The sequence below is a fragment of the Salmo salar genome, chromosome ssa14 (genome assembly GCF_905237065.1).
Source record: "Salmo salar chromosome ssa14, Ssal_v3.1, whole genome shotgun sequence".
Lineage (NCBI taxonomy): Eukaryota > Metazoa > Chordata > Actinopteri > Salmoniformes > Salmonidae > Salmo > Salmo salar.
Window position 1 is genome coordinate 91,856,135 of NC_059455.1, and position 22,482 is coordinate 91,878,616.

The window sequence follows — 22,482 nt, forward strand, 5'->3', positions numbered from 1 at the left end:
CTCTCTCTCCCCCTCGCTGTCTCTCTCTCCCCTCGCTGTCTCTCTCCCCTCGCTTGTCTCTCCCCTCGCTGTCTCTCTCTCTCCTCGCTGTCTCTCTCTCTCCCTCGCTGTCTCCCCCCTCGCTTGTCTCCCCCCTCGCTTGTCTCTCTCTCCCCCTCGCTGTCTCTCTCTCCCCCTCGCTTGTCTCGCTCTCCCCCTCGCTGTCTCTCTCTCCCCCCTCGCTGTCTCTCTCTCCCCTCGCTCTCTCTCTCTCCCCCTCGCTGTCTCTCTCCCCTCGCTGTCTCTCTCTCTCGCTTGTCTCTCTCTCTCCCCCTCGCTGTCTCTCTCTCTCCCCCCTCGCTGTTTCTCTCTCTCCCCCTCGCTGTCTCTCCCCCCCTCGCTGTCTCTCCCCCTCGCTGTCTCTCTCTCTCCCCTCGCTTGTCTCTCTCTCTCCCCCTCGCTGTCTCTCTCTCTCCCCCTCGCTGTCTCTCTCTCTCCCCCCTCGCTGTCTCTCCCCCTCGCTGTCTCTCCCCTCGCTGTCTCTCCCCCTCGCTGTCTCTCCCCCTCGCTGTCTCTCTCTCTCCCCTCGCTTGTCTCTCTTCCCCTCGCTGTCTCTCTCTTCCCCCCTCGCTGTCTCTCTCTTCCCCTCGCTGTCTCTCTCTTCCCCTCGCTGTCTCTCTCTTCCCCCTCGCTTGTCTCTCTCTCCCCCCCTCGCTTGTCTCTTCCTCCCCCCTCGCTGTCTCTTCTCTCCCCCCCTCGCTGTTTCTTCTCTCCCCCTCGCTGTCTCTCTCTCTCCCCCTCGCTGTCTCTCTCTCTCCCCCCTCGCTGTCTCTCTCTCTCCCCCCCCTCGCTGTCTCTCTCTCTCCCCCCTCGCTGTCTCTCTCTCTCCCCCCTCGCTGTCTCTCTCTCTCCCCCCTCGCTGTCTCTCTCTCTCCCCCCTCGCTGTCTCTCTCTCTCCCCCCTCGCTGTCTCTCTCTCTCCCCCCTCGCTGTCTCTCTCTCTCCCCCCTCGCTGTCTCTCTCTCTCCCCCCTCGCTGTCTCTCTCTCTCCCCCCTCGCTGTCTCTCTCTCTCCCCCCTCGCTGTCTCTCTCTCTCCCCCCTCGCTGTCTCTCTCTCTCCCCCCTCGCTGTCTCTCTCTCTCCCCCCTCGCTGTCTCTTCTCTCTCCCCCCTCGCTGTCTCTCTCTCTCCCCCCTCGCTGTCTCTTCTCTCTCCCCCCTCGCTGTCTCTCTCTCCCCCCCTCGCTGTCTCTCTCTCTCCCCCCTCGCTGTCTCTCTCTTCCCCCCTCGCTGTCTCTCTCTTCCCCCTCGCTGTCTCTCTCTCCCCCCTCGCTGTCTCTCTCTCTCCCCCCTCGCTGTCTCTTCTCTCTCCCCCCTCGCTGTCTCTCTCTCCCCCCTCGCTGTCTCTCTCTCTCCCCCTCGCTGTCTCTCTCTTCCCCCTCCCCCTCCGTCTCTCCCCCCTCGCTGTCTCTCTCCCCCTCGCTGTCTCTCCCCCCCCTCGCTGTCTCTCAGGCCAGTCTTATGAGATCCGTATGCTGGACAACAGGAAGCTGGAGATATCAGAGATAAACAACAGGAGTGTGAAGGTCAGTGTGTTCAGCTTGTCTGTCTGTGTGTCTGTCTGTCTGTCTGTCTGTCTCATGGTTTCTGTGGTTGTGTTATGGATGTTACGGTCGTTTTTAAAGCATCGTTAGGGTGGTGTTTCGTAACGTGTGTGTGTGTGTGTGTGTGTGTGTGTGTGTGTGTGTAGAGCATCGTTAGGGTGGTGTTTCGTAACGTGTGTGTGTGTGTGTGTGTAGAGCATCGTTAGGGTGGTGTTTCGTAACGTGTGTGTGTGTGTGTGTGTGTGTGTAGAGCATCGTTAGGGTGGTGTTTCGTAACGTGTGTGTGTGTGTGTGTGTGTGTAGAGCATCGTTAGGGTGGTGTTTCGTAACGTGTGTGTGTGTGTGTGTGTGTGTGTGTGTGTGTAGAGCATCGTTAGGGTGGTGTTTCGTAACGTGGTGTGTGTGTGTGTGTGTGTGTGTGTAGAGCATCGTTAGGGTGGTGTTTCATGACAGGAGACTCCAGTACACAGAACATCGACAGCTGGAGGGCTGGAAGTGGAATCGCCCGGGAGACCGGCTCCTAGACATCGGTAAGAACACACAAGTGTGTATGTGTGTGTGTATTTCTCTCAGTATATGTATGTAATGTGTGTAATGTGTGTGTGTGTGTAGACATCCCCTTGTCAGTGGGTATCATGGAGCCCAAAGCCAACCCCTCCCAGCTCAACGCTGCAGAGTTCCTCTGGGACATCAACAGGAGAGCCTCTGTGTTTGTGCAGGTAACACTCTCTCCCCTGTAGTCACATCAGTCTCTATTCTCTCCATCTTTCAACCTAACCCTCCTGGCGTGTGTGTGTGTGTGTGTGTAGGTTCACTGCATCAGTACAGAGTTCACCCCTAGGAAGCATGGAGGAGAGAAGGGAGTTCCCTTCAGGATCCAGATCGACACTTTCAGACAGGGAGACAACGGAGAGTACACTGAACACCTCCACTCTGCTTCCTGTCAAATCAAAGTCTTCAAGGTACAAACACACTGACGCCACACCAAGTCAGATCACCTTTTGAGGGGTTGGGTTAACCTCTCTTGGGTATGTGGGATGTGACCGTCCCACCTGCGGGACACATTATTCAACAGCCAGTGAAAAAGCAGGGCGGCAAATTCAAAACAACAAAAATCTCATAATTCAAATTTCTCACACATACAAGTATTATACACCATTTTATAGATAAGACTCTCTTTAATCCAACCACATTGTCCGATTTCAAAAAGGCTTTACGGCGAAAGCAAAACATTAGATTATGTTAGGACACCACCTAAACAAGAAAAGCCACACAGCCATTTTCCTAGCAAGGAGAGGCGTCACAAAAACCAGAAATACAGCTAAAATTAAGCACTACGTTTGATCTTCATCAGATGGCACTCATATGACTTCATGTTACACAATACATGTATGTTATGTTCGATCAAGTTCATATTTATATCCAAAAACAGCATTTTACATTGGTGCGTGATGTTCAGAAAATGTTTGCCTCCCAAAACTTCGGGTGAATGTGCACATCAATTTACAGAAATACTCATCATAAAACGTTGACAAAATATATAACAATTATTTAAAGAATTATAGATATACTACTTCTTAATGCAACCGCTGTGTCAGATTTCAAAATAACTTTACGGAGAAAGCAGATTGTTCAGCCATCAATGCAAGCTATACAGTTACCCGCCAAGTTCTGGCATCAACAAAACTCTAAATTAGTGTTATAAATCTTTCCTTACCTTTGCTGATCCTCGGCGGAATGCACTCGCAGGACTCCCACTTCCACAAGAAATGTTCATTTGTTCGATAAAGTCCATCATTTATGTCCAAATACCTCTGTTTTGTTGGCGCGTCCAGAATAATATTCCAAAGGCACGATGCGGGAGCGCAAATCAATAGACGAAATGCTCAAAAGTTCCATTACCGTTTGTAGAAACATGTCAAACGATGTTTACAATCAAACCTTAGGGTGCTTTTAACATAAATAACCAATAATATTCCAACCGGACAATGGCGTATTCATTACAGAAGAAAAATTAAAAATGCTAGCCATGCGTGAATGCGCATGAAGTAACTACATGACCTCAGACAGTCCACTGCTTGAACCGGCTGCTATTCCCTCAAAATGTACCATAAAAGCCTCAAACAACTTTCTAAAGACTGTTGACATCTAGTGGAAGCCTTAGGAAGTGCAAAATGACCCCTAAAGTCACTGTAGTTTGGAAAGGGAATTAATTTAAAAAAAACTACAGCCTCAGATTTCCTACTTCCTGGTTGGATTTTTCTCAGGTTCTTACCTGCCATATGAGTTCTGTTATACTTACAGACATCATTCAAACAGTTTTATAAACATCAGAGTGTTTTCTATCCAAATCTACTAATAATATGCATATTCTAGTTCCTGGGCCCGAGTAGTAGGCAGTTTAATTTGGGTACGTTTTTCATCCGGCCGTGAAAATACTGCCCCCTAGCCCAGAGAAGTTAAATGCAGAAGACACATTTCAGTTGGATACATTGTTGTACAATTGACTAGGTTCCTTTCATCATTCCTCTCTTTCTCTCTTGCTCTCTACCCTCCTCCCAGCCAAAGGGGGCAGACAGGAAACAGAAGACGGACAGAGAGAAGATGGAGAAACGAACGTCTCAAGAGAAGGAGAAGTACCAATCCTCCTACAACACCACCATCCTATCAGAGGTTGGTCCATCCAGGGTTTTAATGGGGACTGGAACACTATACTGCACTTTCTAAAAGTCTACTTATCAGGAGTCAAGTGTACGGGCTCAGATTGTGGTGTGTGTGTGTGTGTGTGTGTGTGTGTGTCTAGATGAGGCTGGAGCCCATCATAGAGGAAGCAGGAGACTACGAGCTGAAGAAGTCCAGCAAGAGGACGCTGCCGGCTGACTGTGGGGACTCGCTGGCCAAGAGAGGAAGTGTAAGAGTCCTTTTATATATTACTGTATATTTATCCTGCTTTCATATCTGTCCTCTCCTCCTGTCCAGGTAGTGAATATGTAGTTGTATGGTCCTCTCCTCCTGTCCAGGTAGTGAATATGTAGTTGTATGGTCCTCTCCTCCTGTCCAGGTAGTGAATATGTAGTTGTATGGTCCTCTCCTCCTGTCCAGGTAGTGAATATGTAGTTGTATGGTCCTCTCCTCCTGTCCAGGTAGTGAATATGTAGTTGTATGGTCCTCTCCTCCTGTCCAGGTAGTGAATATGTAGTTGTATGGTCCTCTCCTCCTGTCCAGGTAGTGAATATGTAGTTGTATGGTCCTCTCCTCCTGTCCAGGTAGTGAATATGTAGTTGTATGGTCCTCTCCTCCTGTCCAGGTAGTGAATATGTAGTTGTATGGTCCTCTCCTCCTGTCCAGGTAGTGAATATGTAGTTGTATGGTCCTCTCCTCCTGTCCAGGTAGTGAATATGTAGTTGTATGGTCCTCTCCTCCTGTCCAGGTAATGAATATGTAGTTGTATGGTCCTCTCCTGTCCAGGTAGTGAATATGTAGTTGTATGGTCCTCTCCTGTCCAGGTAGTGAATATGTAGTTGTATGGTCCTCTCCTGTCCAGGTAGTGAATATGTAGTTGTATGGTCCTCTCCTGTCCAGGTAGTGAATATGTAGTTGTATGGTGCTCTCCTCCTGTCCAGGTAGTGAATATGTAGTTGTATGGTCCTCTCCTCCTGTCCAGGTAGTGAATATGTAGTTGTATGGTCCTCTCCTCCTGTCCAGGTAGTGAATATGTAGTTGTATGGTGCTTGGTAACAGGGTTTCCGTCAGCCAGTAATAGCCGACAGATACGGAGCCGACAGATACTACAGATACGGAGCCTACGGATACTACAGATACGGAGCCTACGGATACTACAGATACGGAGCCTACGGATACTACAGATACGGAGCCTACGGATACTACAGATACGGAGCCTACGGATACTACAGATACGGAGCCTACGGATACTACAGATACGGAGCCTACGGATACTACAGATACGGAGCCTACGGATACTACAGATGCGGAGCCGACGGATACTACGGATGCGGAGCCGACGGATACTACGGATGCGGAGCCTACGGATACTACGGATGCGGAGCCTACGGATACTACGGATACGGAGCCTACGGATACTACGGATACGGAGCCTACGGATACTACAGATACGGAGCCGACGGATACTACAGATGCGGAGCCGACGGATACTACAGATGCGGAGCCGACGGATACTACAGATGCGGAGCCGACGGATACTACAGATGCGGAGCCTACGGATACTACGGATGCGGAGCCTACGGATACTACGGATGCGGAGCCTACGGATACTACGGATGCGGAGCCTACGGATACTACGGATACGGAGCCTACGGATACTACGGATACGGAGCCTACGGATACGGAGCCTACGGATACGGAGCCTACGGATACTACGGATACGGAGCCTACGGATACGGAGCCTACGGATACTACGGATACGGAGCCTACGGATACTACGGATGCGGAGCCTACGGATACGGAGCCTACGGATACGGAGCCTACGGATACGGAGCCTACGGATACTACGGATACGGAGCCTACGGATACGGAGCCTACGGATACGGAGCCTACAGATACGGAGCCTACGGATACTACGGATACGGAGCCTACGGATACTACGGATACGGAGCCTACGGATACGGAGCCTACGGATACTACGGATACGGAGCCTACGGATACTACAGATACGGAGCCTACGGATACTACAGATACGGAGCCTACGGATACTACGGATACGGAGCCTACGGATACGGAGCCTACGGATACTACGGATACGGAGCCTACGGATACTACGGATACGGAGCCTACGGATACGGAGCCTACGGATACTACGGATACGGAGCCTACGGATACTACGGATACGGAGCCTACGGATACTACGGATACGGAGCCTACGGATACTACGGATACGGAGCCTACGGATACTACTGAGCCTACGGATACTACGGAGCCTACGAATACGAAGCCTACGGATACGGAGCCTACGGATACTACGGAGCCTACGGATACTACGGATACGGAGCCTACGGATACGGAGCCTACGGATACTACGGAGCCTACGGATACTACGGATACGGAGCCTACGGATACGGAGCCTACGGATACTATGGATACGGAGCCTACGGATACGGAGCCTACGGATACGGAGCCTACGGATACTACGGATACGGAGCCTACGGATACTACGGATACTACGGAGCCTACGGAGCCTACGGATACTACGGAGCCTACGGAGCCTACGGATACTACGGAGCCTACGGATACTACGGAGCCTACGGATACTACGGAGCCTACGGATACTACGGAGCCTACGGATACTACGGAGCCTACGGATACTACGGATACGGAGCCTACGGATACGGAGCCTACGGATACGGAGCCTACGGATACGGAGCCTACGGATACTACGGATACGGAGCCTACGGATACTACGGATACGGAGCCTACGGATACTACGGATACGGAGCCTACGGATACTACGGATACGGAGCCTACGGATACTACGGATACTACGGATACGGAGCCTACGGAGCCTACGGATACGGAGGCTACGGATACGGAGCCTACGGATACTACGGATACGGAGCCTACGGATACGGAGCCTACAGATACTACGGATACGGAGCCTACGGATACGGAGCCTACAGATACTACGGATACGGAGCCTACGGATACGGAGCCTACAGATACGGAGCCTACAGATACGGAGCCTACAGATACTACGGATACGGAGCCTACAGATACTACGGATACGGAGCCTACAGATACTACGGATACGGAGCCTACAGATACTACGGATACGGAGACTACGGATACGGAGCCTACGGTTACGGAGCCTACGGTTACGGAGCCTACGGATACGGAGCCTACGGATACGGAGCCTACAGATACTACGGATACGGAACCTACGGATACGGAGCCTACGGATACGGAGCCTACGGATACTACAGATACGGAGCCTACGGATACTACGGATACGGATGGCAGCTGTTTTTGATTCTCAACGGTAATTGTAGCGCAGGGTTAACATCTTTAGGGTTAAATTGACTTTACTGGAGTTTCACTATCTTTTCTTTTTACCCCTTTTTCTCTCCAATTTCATGGTTTCTAATTGGTAGTTACAGTCTTGTCTCATCGCTGCAACTCCCGTACGGACTCGGGAGAGACGAAGGTCAAGAGCCATGCGTCCTCCAAAACACAACCCAACCAAACCGCACTGCTTCTTGACACAATGCCCACTTAAACCCGGAAGCCAGCCGCACCAATATGTCTGAGGAAACACTGTACACCTAGCGACCGTGTCAGTGTGCCTTGCGCCCCGGCCTGTTTCAAACCGAAACCTTTTACTTCGTATTGTAAGGTTTCAGTAGCCTTGGCAAAATCCTACCGTATCCGTGGAAACAATGATTTTATAAAGACGTCCATGTGCCATAGAAACCAGTAGCCTATTCTCTCAGCTTTTATTGGTCATCAACGTTCTTTCATCATCCGCTAGCCAAATGCACATTGACGCGTAGCCTACTGCCTATAATGTGAAGAAATCATAGTTTATCAGCATTAAGCTAAACGTTCTCATCAGAATCATTGCTTTTTAGCATTTTTTTTGTATGTAACCAAGGTCTACTGGTTGAATGAATTTGGGATCTATCGTCCCACAACTGTCCCAGAGTCAGTTTGGAATATTTATTTCTCGACAAGCTGACCAATAGAATAGGTGAACGTTTCTACTATGGGGTACAGTAGATTAACAGACTAGTGATTCTGCTGTTCGTTACTCGTCCTGTTGGCTGAGGAAAAGTAAATGTGGATAGTTATTCCAACATCTTTAAAGTGTGGGAAGGACACACATCTTATCCTGGACTTGCACCTTCAGTTCGTATGAATTACCATCATCTAAAATGTGATTTCTGTCATTCTGACAAACAGTGAGTGGACGCTCTAATCAGGTCACTCACCCAACTCGTATGGTTCAGGTAAATGTCTCAATTAAAATGCTGCCGGTCAAATGTCCGGCACCACATTTTCCAAACGGAAACCCTGCTTAGTAGGTGGTGACAGCAATGCTTAAGAGGTGTGTGTGTGTGTGTGTGTGTGTGTGTGTGTGTGTGTTGTTGTAACATCTCTCTCTTCTCTCTGGTCAGTGTTCTCCATGGCCTGATGCCTACGTGGGCTCTCCCCGGACGGCTGGTCCCTCCTTCACCTCCACACCCCTCTCCACGTACACGGCCTCCTCCCTACCCGACAGGTGTGTGAGCGTTCAGGGATAGAGAGAAAGGAACTCTGTCTGTGTGGACATAGTGAGATAATGCTGACTGTGACTGTTGTATTCCAGTGGCTCATCGTCGCCCAATCACCAGGCAGACCCTGTCAGCCAAGTCGTCACAGAGGTCAGTATACACCACACACACATTCTCATGGACATGTCTCAAATCCTGTCAAAACTTCTCATGTTGAAAATCATCCCCCCAACTCACTCTCTCTCTCTCTCTGTCTCTCTCTCTCTCTCTGTCTGTCTCTCTCGCTCTCTCTCTCTCTCTCTCTCTCTGTCTCTCTCTCTCTCTGTCTCTCTCTCTCTCTGTCTCTCTCTCTCTCTGTCTCTCTCTGTCTCTCTCTCTCTCTGTCTCTGTCTCTCTCTCGCTCTCTCTCTCTCTCTCTCTCTCTCTCTCTGCAGCAGCTCAGTCCTACAGCTTCCATCCAGGAGACTCAGAAGTGGCTTGTTAAAAACCGCTTCAGCAGCTACGCTCGTCTCTTCTCCCACTTCTCAGGTACCCACATTCCCTGGTCCCTAGTGTAGGTTGAGTTGTTAAATACAGCCTGTTGAGTTGTTAAATACAGCCTGTTGAGTTGTTAAATACAGCCTGTTGAGTTGTTAAATACAGCCTGTTGAGTTGTTAAATACAGCCTGTTGTGTCGGTAGGTTGAGTTGTTAAATACAGCCTGTTGTGTCGGTAGGTTGAGTTGTTAAATACAGCCTGTTGTGTTGTTAAATACAGCCTGTTGAGTTGTTAAATACAGCCTGTTGTGTTGGTAGGTTGAGTTGTTAAATACAGCCTGTTGTGTCGGTAGGTTGAGTTGTTAAATACAGCCTGTTGAGTTGTGTAGGTTGAGTTGTTAAATACAGCCTGTGGTGTTGTTAAATACAGCCTGTTGTGTTGTTAAATACAGCCTGTTGTGTTGTTAAATACAGCCTGTTGTGTTGTTAAATACAGCCTGTTGTGTTGTTAAATACAGCCTGTTGTGTTGGTAGGTTGTGTTGTTAAATACAGCCTGTTGTGTTGTTAAATACAGCCTGTTGTTTTGTTAAATACAGCCTGTTGAGTTGGTAGGTTGAGTTGTTAAATACAGCCTGTTGAGTTGGTAGGTTGAGTTGTTAAATACAGCCTGTTGTGTTGGTAGGTTGAGTTGTTAAATACAGCCTGTTGAGTTGTTAAATACAGCCTGTTGTGTCGGTAGGTTGAGTTGTTAAATACAGCCTGTTGTGTCGGTAGGTTGAGTTGTTAAATACAGCCTGTTGTGTTGGTAGGTTGAGTTGTTAAATACAGCCTGTTGTGTTGTTAAATACAGCCTGTTGAGTTGTTAAATACAGCCTGTTGTGTTGGTAGGTTGAGTTGTTAAATACAGCCTGTTGTGTTGTTAAATACAGCCTGTTGAGTTGTTAAATACAGCCTGTTGTGTTGGTAGGTTGAGTTGTTAATACAGCCTGTTGAGTTGTTAACTACAGCCTGTTGAGTTGTTAAATACAGCCTGTTGAGTTGTTAAATACAGCCTGTTGTGTTGGTAGGTTGAGTTGTTAAATACAGCCTGTTGTGTTGTTAAATACAGCCTGTTGTGTTGTTAAATACAGCCTGTTGTGTTGGTAGGTTGAGTTGTTAAATACAGCCTGTTGTGTTGGTAGGTTGAGTTGTTAAATACAGCCTGTTGTGTTGGTAGGTTGAGTTGTTAAATACAGCCTGTTGAGTTGTTAAATACAGCCTGTTGTGTTGGTAGGTTGAGTTGTTAAATACAGCCTGTTGAGTAGTTAAATACAGCCTGTTGTGTTGGTAGGTTGAGTTGTTAAATACAGCCTGTTGAGTTGTTAAATACAGCCTGTTGTGTTGGTAGGTTGAGTTGTTAAATACAGCCTGTTGAGTTGTTAAATACAGCCTGTTGTGTTGGTAGGTTGTGTTGTTAAATACAGCCTGTTGTGTTGTTAAATACAGCCTGTTGTGTTGTTAAATACAGCCTGTTGAGTTGTTAAATACAGCCTGTTGAGTTGTTAAATACAGCCTGTTGAGTTGTTAAATACAGCCTGTTGTGTTGTTAAATACAGTCTGTTGTGTTGTTAACTACAGCCTGTTGTTTTGTTAACTACAGCCTGTTGAGTTGGTAGGTTGTGTTGTTAAATACAGCCTGTTGAGTTGTTAAATACAGCCTGTTGAGTTGTTAAATACAGCCTGTTGTGTTGGTAGGATGAGTTGTTAAATACAGCCTGTTGAGTTGTTAAATACAGCCTGTTGAGTTGGTAGGTTGAGTTGTTAAATACAGCCTGTTGAGTTGTTAAATACAGCCTGTTGAGTTGTTAAATACAGCCTGTTGTGTTGGTAGGATGAGTTGTTAAATACAGCCTGTTGAGTTGTTAAATACAGCCTGTTGAGTTGGTAGGTTGAGTTGTTAAATACAGCCTGTTGAGTTGTTAAATACAGCCTGTTGAGTTGTTAAATACAGCCTGTTGTGTTGTTAAATACAGCCTGTTGTGTTGGTAGGTTGAGTTGTTAAATACAGCCTGTTGTGTTGGTAGGTTGAGTTGTTAAATACAGCCTGTTGAGTTGTTAAATACAGCCTGTTGAGTTGGTAGGTTGAGTTGTTAAATACAGCCTGTTGAGTTGTTAAATACAGCCTGTTGAGTTGTTAAATACAGCCTGTTGTGTTGTTAAATACAGCCTGTTGTGTTGGTAGGTTGAGTTGTTAAATACAGCCTGTTGTGTTGGTAGGTTGAGTTGTTAAATACAGCCTGTTGAGTTGTTAAATACAGCCTGTTGTGTCGGTAGGTTGAGTTGTTAAATACAGCCTGTTGTGTCGGTAGGTTGAGTTGTTAAATACAGCCTGTTGTGTTGGTAGGTTGAGTTGTTAAATACAGCCTGTTGTGTTGTTAAATACAGCCTGTTGAGTTGTTAAATACAGCCTGTTGTGTTGGTAGGTTGAGTTGTTAAATACAGCCTGTTGTGTTGTTAAATACAGCCTGTTGAGTTGTTAAATACAGCCTGTTGTGTTGGTAGGTTGAGTTGTTAAATACAGCCTGTTGAGTTGTTAAATACAGCCTGTTGTGTTGGTAGGTTGAGTTGTTAAATACAGCCTGTTGTGTTGTTAAATACAGCCTGTTGTGTTGTTAAATACAGCCTGTTGTGTTGGTAGGTTGAGTTGTTAAATACAGCCTGTTGTGTTGGTAGGTTGAGTTGTTAAATACAGCCTGTTGTGTTGGTAGGTTGAGTTGTTAAATACAGCCTGTTGTTGTTAAATACAGCCTGTTGTGTTGGTAGGTTGAGTTGTTAAATACAGCCTGTTGAGTAGTTAAATACAGCCTGTTGTGTTGGTAGGTTGAGTTGTTAAATACAGCCTGTTGAGTTGTTAAATACAGCCTGTTGTGTTGGTAGGTTGAGTTGTTAAATACAGCCTGTTGAGTTGTTAAATACAGCCTGTTGTGTTGGTAGGTTGTGTTGTTAAATACAGCCTGTTGTGTTGTTAAATACAGCCTGTTGTGTTGTTAAATACAGCCTGTTGAGTTGTTAAATACAGCCTGTTGAGTTGTTAAATACAGCCTGTTGTGTTGTTAAATACAGTCTGTTGTGTTGTTAACTACAGCCTGTTGTTTTGTTAACTACAGCCTGTTGAGTTGGTAGGTTGTGTTGTTAAATACAGCCTGTTGAGTTGTTAAATACAGCCTGTTGAGTTGTTAAATACAGCCTGTTGTGTTGGTAGGATGAGTTGTTAAATACAGCCTGTTGAGTTGTTAAATACAGCCTGTTGAGTTGGTAGGTTGAGTTGTTAAATACAGCCTGTTGAGTTGTTAAATACAGCCTGTTGAGTTGTTAAATACAGCCTGTTGTGTTGGTAGGATGAGTTGTTAAATACAGCCTGTTGAGTTGTTAAATACAGCCTGTTGAGTTGGTAGGTTGAGTTGTTAAATACAGCCTGTTGAGTTGTTAAATACAGCCTGTTGAGTTGTTAAATACAGCCTGTTGTGTTGGTAGGTTGTGTTGTTAAATACAGCCTGTTGAGTTGTTAAATACAGCCTGTTGAGTTGTTAAATACAGCCTGTTGTGTTGTTAAATACAGCCTGTTGTGTTGGTAGGTTGAGTTGTTAAATACAGCCTGTTGTGTTGGTAGGTTGAGTTGTTAAATACAGCCTGTTGAGTTGTTAAATACAGCCTGTTGTGTTGGTAGGTTGAGTTGTTAAATACAGCCTGTTGAGTTGTTAAATACAGCCTGTTGTGTTGTTAAATACAGCCTGTTGTGTTGTTAAATACAGCCTGTTGTGTTGTTAAATACAGCCTGTTGTGTTGTTAAATACAGCCTGTTGAGTTGTTAAATACAGTCTGTTGTTTTGTTAAATACAGCCTGTTGAGTTGGTAGGTTGAGTTGTTAAATACAGCCTGTTGTGTCGGTAGGTTGAGTTGTTAAATACAGCCTGTTGTGTTGGTAGGTTGAGTTGTTAAATACAGCCTGTTGAGTTGTTAAATACAGCCTGTTGTGTCGGTAGGTTGAGTTGTTAAATACAGCCTGTTGTGTTGTTAAATACAGCCTGTTGTGTTGTTAAATACAGCCTGTTGAGTTGGTAGGTTGAGTTGTTAACTACAGCCTGTTGTGTCGGTAGGTTGAGTTGTTAAATACAGCCTGTTGTGTTGGTAGGTTGAGTTGTTAAATACAGCCTGTTGTGTTGGTAGGTTGAGTTGTTAAATACAGCCTGTTGTGTTGGTAGGTTGAGTTGTTAAATACAGCCTGTTGAGTTGTTAAATACAGCCTGTTGTGTTGGTAGGTTGAGTTGTTAAATACAGCCTGTTGAGTTGTTAAATACAGCCTGTTGTGTTGGTAGGTTGAGTTGTTAAATACAGCCTGTTGTGTTGTTAAATACAGCCTGTTGTGTCGGTAGGTTTTGACTTACTAAAGTTGACCCGGGACGACCTGGTTCAGATCTGTGGAGCTGCTGATGGAATCAGACTCTTCAACACACTCAGATCCAGGTAGGAGGGAGGGAGGGGGGTGAGGGAGAGGGAGGGAGGGAGGGGGGTGGGGGTGAGGGGGGGGGTGAGTGTGGGAGAGGAAGAGCGAGAACACAGCAACACAGTTAGACCCAATCTAAACATGAGAAAATAAAAACATAATTACTTGACAAAAACTGAGCAAACTAGAATGCTATTTGGTCCTAAACAGAGAGTACATAGTGGCAGAATACCTGACCACTGTGACTGACCCAAACTTAAGGAAAGCTTTGACTATGTACAGACTCAGTGATCATAGCCTTGCTATTGAGAAAGGCCACCGTAGGCAGACCTGGCTCTCAAGAGAAGACAGGCTATGTGCGCACTGCCCACAAAATGAGGTGGAAACTGAGCTGCACTTCCTAACCTCCGGCTAAATGTATGACCATATTAGAGACAGACATTTCCCTCAGATTACACAGACCCACAAAGAATTCGAAAACAAACCCAATTTTGATAAACTCCCATATCTACTGGGTGAAATACCACAGTGACTCATCACAGCAGCAATATTTGTGACCTGTTGCCACAAGAAAAGGGCAACCAGTGAAGAACAAACACCATTATAAATACAACCCATATTTATGTTTATTTATTTTCCCTTTTGTACTTTAACTATTTGCACATCATTACAACACTGTATATAGACATAGTATGATATTTGAAATGTCTTTATTCTTTTGGAACTTCTGTCAGTGTAATGTTTACTGTTAATTTTTATTGTTTATTTCACTTTTGTTTATCATCTACTTCACTTGCTTTTTCAATGTAAACATATGTTTCCCATGTCAATAAAGTCCATTGAATAGAGAGAGAGGGGTATTTGAGAGAGAGAGCGAGTGTATGTGAGAGGGGGGGTGTGTGTGAGAGAGGGGGGGGTATTTGAGAGAGCGAGAGAGGGGGTGTGTGAGAGAAAGAGAGAGCGAGAGAGGGAGAGGGGGTGTGTGAGAGAAAGAGAGAGCGAGGGGGGTGAGAGCGAGGCGAGGGGGGTGAGAGAGAGAGAGGGGAGTGTGTGAGAGAGAGGGGAGTGTGTGAGAGAGAGGGGAGTGTGTGAGAGAGAGGGGAGTGTGTGAGAGAGAGAGGGGAGTGTGTGAGAGAGAGGGGAGTGTGTGAGAGAGAGAGGGGAGTGTGTGAGAGAGAGAGGGGAGTGTGTGAGAGAGAGAGGGGAGTGTGTGAGAGAGAGAGGGGAGTGTGTGAGAGAGAGAGGGAGGGGAGTGTGTGAGAGAGAGAGGGGAGTGTGTGAGAGAGAGAGGGGAGTGTGTGAGAGAGAGAGAGAGAGAGAGAGAGGGAGGGGAGTGTGTGAGAGAGAGAGGGGGGTATTTGAGAGCGAGAGTGGGGGGTGTGTATGGAAATGTGTATGTGTTTGTAACATGTGTCTGTATTCCTGCAGGTCGGTGTGTCCCAGGTTGACCCTCTATGTATGCCAGGAGTGTGAGGTAGAGAGCCCCCTGCTGGAGAGACGTGGTGACAGCAGAGAGTGCAGTGACGCACCTCATTTATACGGTTTGTTGGTTTGAGTTTGTGTTTAAATGGCCAATCTGCACTTTTCACATCCACTTTTACCACTTCTAAATCCCTATAAAACCCAAGACTTACGCTTGTTTTACTCCAATGTTTGCAAACACAGTTGAGCCTGAAAACACGGTTGAAACTATCATTGTGGTGTCGTGGATGGTCCGTGCAGGTGAATTTATCCAGACCCTTTTCTCAGAACAGTGGCAGGGTTTTAAATGCAGATTGACCCTTTTTAAATATACTGTTTGTACTTACTCAGAACAAATGGGAAAGCACATGTATAAACAGAAATGTTAAAGCCTGTGTTTCCATTCTACTGTATACACCTCTGTGTGTTTTAATCTGTGTGTGTGTGTGTGTGTGTGTGTGTGTGTGTGTGTGTGTGTGTGTGTGTGTGTGTGTAGTGTACCATGCTCTATACCTGGAGGAGCTGACTGTGTCTGAGTTGATCAGGAAGATAGCGTGTGTGTGTAGTGTTCCACTGGGACAGATCAACCAGGTCTACCGACAAGGACCCACAGGAATACACATCCTGCTGAGTGACCAGGTACACACACACACATCCTGCTGAGTGACCAGGTACACACACACACACACACATCCTGCTGAGTGACCAGGTACACACACACACACACACATCCTGCTGAGTGACCAGGTACACATACACACACACACACACACACACACACACACACATACTGCTCAGTGACCAGGTACACACACACACACACTGTTCAGTGACCAGGTACACACCTGGTCACTGAGAATAAGAGCACCTCCTCCCAGCTGCCCACTGCACTGAGGATAGGAAACACTGTCACCACCAATAAATCCACGATAATTGAGAATTTCAATAAGCATTTTTCTGCGGCTGGCTGTGCTTTCCACCTGGCTACCCCTACCGCGGTCAACTGCACTGCACCCCCCACAGCTACTCGCCCAAGCCTCCCCATTTCTCCTTCACCCAAATCCAGATAGCTGATGTTCTGAAAGACCTGCAAAATCTGGACCCCTACAAATCATTTGGGCTAGACAATCTGGACCCTTTCTTTCTAAAATTATCTGCTGAAATTGTTGCAACCCCTATTACTGGTCTGTTCAACCTCTCTTTCATATTGCCTGAGATCCCCATAGATTGGAAAGCAGCTGCTGTCATCCCCCTCTTCAAAGGTGTAGACACTCTAGACCCAAACTGCTACAAACCTATATCTATCCTACCCTGCCTTTCTAAAGTCTTCGAAAGCCAAGTCAACAAACAGATTACCGACCACTTCGAATCCCACCGCACCTTCTCCGCTGTGCAATCTGGTTTCAGAGCTGGTCACGGGTGCACTTCAGCCACGCTCAAGGTCCTAAACGATATCGTAACCGCCATCGATAAGAAACAATACTGTGCTGCCGTATTCATTGACCTGGCCAAAGCTTTCTACTCTGTCAATCACCACATCCTCATCGGCAGACTCAACAGCCTTGGTTTCTCAAATGATTGCCTCGCCTGGTTCACCAACTACTTCTCTGATAGAGTTCAGTGTGTCAAATCGGAGGGCCTACTGTCTGGACCTCTGGCAGTCTCTATGGGGGTACCACAGGGTTCAATTCTTGGGCCAACTCTTTTCTCTGTATACATCAATGATGTTGCTCTTGCTGCTGGTGATTCTCTGATCCACCTCTACGCAGACGACACCATTCTGTATACTTCTGGCCCTTCTTTGGACACTGTGTTAACTAACCTCCAGACGAGCTTCAATGCCATACAACTCTCCTTCCGTGTCCTCCAACTGCTCTTAAATACAAGTAAAACTAAATGCATGCTCTTCAACCGATCGCTGCCTGCACCTGCCTGCCTGTCCAGCATCACTACTCTGGACGGTTCTGACTTAGAATATGTGGACAACTACAAATACCTGGGTGTCTGGTTAGACTGTAAACTCTCCTTCCAGACTCACATCAAACATCTCCAATCCAAAATGTATCTAGAATCGGCTTCCTATTTCACAACAAAGCATCCTTCACTCATGCTGCCAAACATACCCTCATAAAACTGACCATCCTACCGATCCTTGACTTCGGTGATGTCATTTACAAAATAGCCTCCAACACTCTACTCAGCAAACTGGATGTAGTCTATCACAGTGCCATCCGTTTTGTCACCAAAGCCCCATATACTACCCACCACTGCGACCTGTACGCTCTCGTTGGCTGGCCCTCGCTTCATACTCGTCGCCAAACCTGCTGGCTCCAGGTCATCTATAAGTCTTTGCTAGGTAAAGCCCCACCTTATCTCAGCTCACTGGTCACCATAGCAGCACCAACCCGTAGCACGCGCTCCAGCAGGTATATCTCACTGGTCACCCCCAAAGCCAATTCCTCCTTTGGCCGCCTTTCCTTCCAGTTATCTGCTGCCAATGACTGGAACGAACTGCAAAAATCACTGAAGCTGAAGACTCATATCTCCCTCACTAGCTTTAAGCACCAGCTGTCAGAGCAGCTCACAGATCACTGCACCTGTACATAGCCCATCTGCAAATAGCCCATGCAATTACCTCATCCCCATACTGTATTTATTTATTTTATTTTGCTCCTTTGCACCCCAGTATCTCTACTTGCACTTTCTTCCACTACAAATCTACCATTCCAGTGTTTTACTTGCTATATTGTATTTACTTCGCCACCATGGCCTTTTTTTGCCTTTACCTCCCTTATCTCACCTCATTTGCTCACTTTGTATATAGACTTATTTTTCTTCTGTATTATTGACTGTATGTTTGTTTTACTCCATGTGTAACTCTGTGTTGTTGTATGTGTCAAACTGCTTTGCTTTATCTTGGCCAGGTCGCAATTGTAAATGAGAACTTGTTCTCAACTTGCCTACCTGGTTAAATAAAGGTGAAATAAAATTAAATAAACACACACTGTTCAGTGACCAGGTACACACACACACACACACACACACACACACTGTTCAGTGACCAGGTACACACACACACACACTGTTCAGTGACCAGGTACACACACACACACACACACACACTGTTCAGTGACCAGGTACACACACACACACACACACACACACACACACACACACTGTTCAGTGACCAGGTACACACACACACACACACACACACACACACTGTTCAGTGACCAGGTACACACACACACACACTGTTCAGTGACCAGGTACACACACACACACACACACACACTGTTCAGTGACCAGGTACACACACACACACACACACACACACACACACACACACACTGTTCAGTGACCAGGTACACACACACACACACACACACACACACACTGTTCAGTGACCAGGTACACACACACACACACTGTTCAGTGACCAGGTACACACACACACACACACACACACACACACACACACACTGTTCAGTGACCAGGTACACACACACACACACACACACACACACACACACACTGTTCAGTGACCAGGTACACACACACACACACACACACACACACACACACACACTGTTCAGTGACCAGGTACACACACACACACACACACACACACACACACACACTGTTCAGTGACCAGGTACACACACACACACACACACACACACACACACACACACACTGTTCAGTGACCAGGTACACACACACACACACACACACACACACACACACACTGTTCAGTGACCAGGTACACACACACACACACACACACACACACACACACACACACTGTTCAGTGACCAGGTACACACACACACACACACACACACACACACACACACTGTTCAGTGACCAGGTACACACACACACACACACACACACACACACACACACTGTTCAGTGACCAGGTACACACACACACACACTGTTCAGTGACCAGGTACACACACACACACACACACACACACACACACACACACACACACACACACACACACACACACTGTTCAGTGACCAGGTACACATCTCCTGATGTTATCTTTGACCAGGAAGTGATGGATGTTCTCTGTCCATCAGGTGTTTGCATTATATTTACCTACTGCCTCTGTGTCCCACCCTAACCCTTCCCCCCTTCAGCCTATTCAGGAAGTACTGGGTGCCCCATTCAAAACAGTCCCCCAACCAGACTGCATCACAGCTATTTGATACTGTATCAGCATACCTTAACATTACTGGTTCAGTTGTATTGTTCTAGATTTAAACTAGATTTTAACAGTAACATTGTGTTCATGTTATCTAATGTTATTTCCCAGATGGTTTACAACTTACCTGATGAGAGCTGCTTTCTGATCGGCACAATCAAAGGTATGGTGACATAGTCAGACATTTCTGTTCTGGACGAACTTTCCTTTTCTAGTTTGGCCTCAATGCTAACTCTCTCCCTCCCTCTCTCCCGCTCCATCTCCCTCTCTCTCGCTCCATCTCCCTCTCTCTTGCTCTCTCTCTCTTGCTCCCTCTCTCTTGCTCCCTCTCTCTTGCTCCCTCTCTCTTGCTCCCTCTCTCGCTCCATCTCTCTCCCTCTCTCTCTCGCTCCATCTCTCTCCCTCTCTCTCTCGCTCCATCTCCCTCTCTCTCTCTCGCTCCATCTCTCTCGCTCCATCTCGCCCCCTCTCTCTCTCGCTCCCTCTTTCTCTCGCTCCATCTCTCTTTCTCTCGCTCCATCTCCCTCTCTCTCGCTCCATCTCCCTCTCTCTCGCTCCATCTCCCTCTCTCTCGCTCCATCTCCCTCTCTCTTGCTCCCTCTCTCTTGCTCCCTCTCTCTTGCTCCCTCTCTCTCCCTCTCTCTCTCGCTCCATCTCTCTCCCTCTCTCTCTCGCTCCATCTCCCTCTCTCTCTCTTGCTCCATCTCTCTCGCTCCATCTCTCTCCCTCTCTCTCTCGCTCCATCTATCTCCCTCTCTCTCTCTCGCTCCATCTCGCCCCCTCTCTCTCTCGCTCCCTCTCTCTCTCGCTCCATCTCTTTCTCTCTCGCTCCATCTCTTTCTGTCTCTCCATCTCTCTCGGTCTGTTTCTCTGTAGATGAAACGGGGGAGGGGCTCCACCAAATGGGGGAGGGGCTTCACCTGGTTTTGAAGTAGCGATAGAGGATGAGAGTGCGATGACATCACTCAACACTGAGCAGCCTCCACCCCTCCTTCCATCACTCCATCCATCCCGCCCTCCATCCCGCCCTCTCTCCTATCGTTCAGATTGCCGTGTCTAAGGCAGACGGACAGAGATCCTGACCTGCGGCCTTGTTAATGTTAGAATCTGACGGGGTGTGACCACTGTTTCATATTGAAAACACTATTACTGAGGGGGACTTTGTTTGTTCTTAAATGTTTATATTGTTGTACGAGAGGAGGGAGGCTGCCCCCCCCCACAGAGAGACAGTCATATAGAGGAGGGAGGGAGGCTGCCCCCCCCCCCCCCACAGAGAGACAGTCATATAGAGGAGGGAGGGAAGCTGCCCCCCCACAGAGAGACAGTCATATAGAGGAGGGAGGGAGGCTGCCCCCCCACAGAGAGACAGTCATATAGAGGAGGGAGGGAAGCTGCCCCCCCCACAGAGAGACAGTCATATAGAGGAGGGAGGGAAGCTGCCCCCCCCACAGAGAGACAGTCATATAGAGGAGGGAGGAGGCTGCCCCCCCCACAGAGAGACAGTCATATAGAGGAGGGAGGGAGGCTGCCCCCCCACAGAGAGACAGTCATATAGAGGAGGGAGGGAGGCTGCCCCCCCCACAGAGAGACAGTCATATAGAGGAGGGAGGGAGGCTGCCCCCCCACAGAGAGACAGTCATATAGAGGAGGGAGGGAGGCTGCCCCCCCCACAGAGAGACAGTCATATAGAGGAGGGAGGGAGGCTGCCCCCCCCACAGAGAGACAGTCATATAGAGGAGGGAGGGAGGCTGCCCCCCCCACAGAGAGACAGTCATATAGAGGAGGGAGGGAAGCTGCCCCCCCCCCAGAGAGACAGTCATATAGAGGAGGGAGGGAGGCTGCCCCCCCACAGAGAGACAGTCATATAGAGGAGGGAGGGAGGCTGCCCCCCCACAGAGAGACAGTCATATAGAGGAGGGAGGGAGGCTGCCCCCCCCCACAGAGAGACAGTCATATAGAGGAGGGAGGGAGGCTGCCCCCCCCACAGAGAGACAGTCATATAGAGGAGGGAGGGAGGCTGCCCCCCCCCACAGAGAGACAGTCATATAGAGGAGGGAGGGAGGCTGCCCCCCCACAGAGAGACAGTCATATAGAGGAGGGAGGGAGGCTGCCCCCCCCACAGAGAGACAGTCATATAGAGGAGGGAGGGAGGCTGCCCCCCCACAGAGAGACAGTCAATAGGGAGGGAGGAGGCTGCCCCCCCCACGAGAGAGACAGTCATATAGAGGAGGGAGGGAGGCTGCCCCCCCACAGAGAGACAGTCATATAGAGGAGGGAGGGAGGCTGCCCCCCCCACAGAGAGACAGTCATATAGAGGAGGGAGGGAGGCTGCCCCCCCACAGAGAGACAGTCATATAGAGGAGGGAGGGAGGCTGCCCCCCCACAGAGAGACAGTCATATAGAGGAGGGAGGGAGGCTGCCCCCCCCACAGAGAGACAGTCATATAGAGGAGGGAGGGAGGCTGCCCCCCCCCACAGAGAGACAGTCATATAGAGGAGGGAGGGAGGCTGCCCCCCCACAGAGAGACAGTCATATAGAGGAGGGAGGGAGGCTGCCCCCCCCACAGAGAGACAGTCATATAGAGGAGGGAGGGAGGCTGCCCCCCCCACAGAGAGACAGTCATATAGAGGAGGGAGGGAGGCTGCCCCCCCACAGAGAGACAGTCATATAGAGGAGGGAGGGAGGCTGCCCCCCCACAGAGAGACAGTCATATAGAGGAGGGAGGGAGGCTGCCCCCCCCACAGAGAGACAGTCATATAGAGGAGGGAGGGAGGCTGCCCCCCCCACAGAGAGACAGTCATATAGAGGAGGGAGGGAGGCTGCCCCCCCACAGAGAGACAGTCATATAGAGGAGGGAGGGAGGCTGCCCCCCCACAGAGAGACAGTCATATAGAGGAGGGAGGGAGGCTGCCCCCCCCACAGAGAGACAGTCATATAGAGGAGGGAGGGAGGCTGCCCCCCCCACAGAGACAGTCATATAGAGGAGGGGAGGCTGCCCCCCCCACAGAGAGACAGTCATATAG

The 22,482-nt window shown here is 48.3% G+C and overlaps 1 protein-coding gene across 4 annotated transcripts in view; it reads left to right on the forward strand.

The window, feature by feature from the left end:
• The window catches only part of LOC106595386 (upstream-binding protein 1), a 33,551-nt gene extending 12,793 nt beyond the window's left edge, over positions 1-20,758 (forward strand). The window contains exons 4-17 of one of the 4 annotated variants that reach the window (XM_045695009.1): positions 1,489-1,562; positions 2,005-2,110; positions 2,193-2,299; positions 2,390-2,542; positions 4,143-4,253; positions 4,384-4,491; positions 8,726-8,829; positions 8,917-8,971; positions 9,259-9,349; positions 13,711-13,801; positions 15,210-15,322; positions 15,739-15,881; positions 19,571-19,622; positions 20,336-20,757. In XM_045695009.1, the coding sequence (XP_045550965.1) occupies positions 1,489-1,562; positions 2,005-2,110; positions 2,193-2,299; positions 2,390-2,542; positions 4,143-4,253; positions 4,384-4,491; positions 8,726-8,829; positions 8,917-8,971; positions 9,259-9,349; positions 13,711-13,801; positions 15,210-15,322; positions 15,739-15,881; positions 19,571-19,622; positions 20,336-20,394 (1,367 nt within the window). In that variant the 3' untranslated portion in view covers positions 20,395-20,757. Of the gene's footprint in view, positions 1-1,488; positions 1,563-2,004; positions 2,111-2,192; positions 2,300-2,389; positions 2,543-4,142; positions 4,254-4,383; positions 4,492-8,725; positions 8,830-8,916; positions 8,972-9,255; positions 9,350-13,710; positions 13,802-15,209; positions 15,323-15,738; positions 15,882-19,570; positions 19,623-20,335 lie in introns of all 4 variants that reach the window. The other 3 variants (XM_045695008.1, XM_045695011.1, XM_045695010.1) reach the window with 3 other exon arrangements.
• Positions 20,759-22,482: the final 1,724 nt, after the last annotated feature.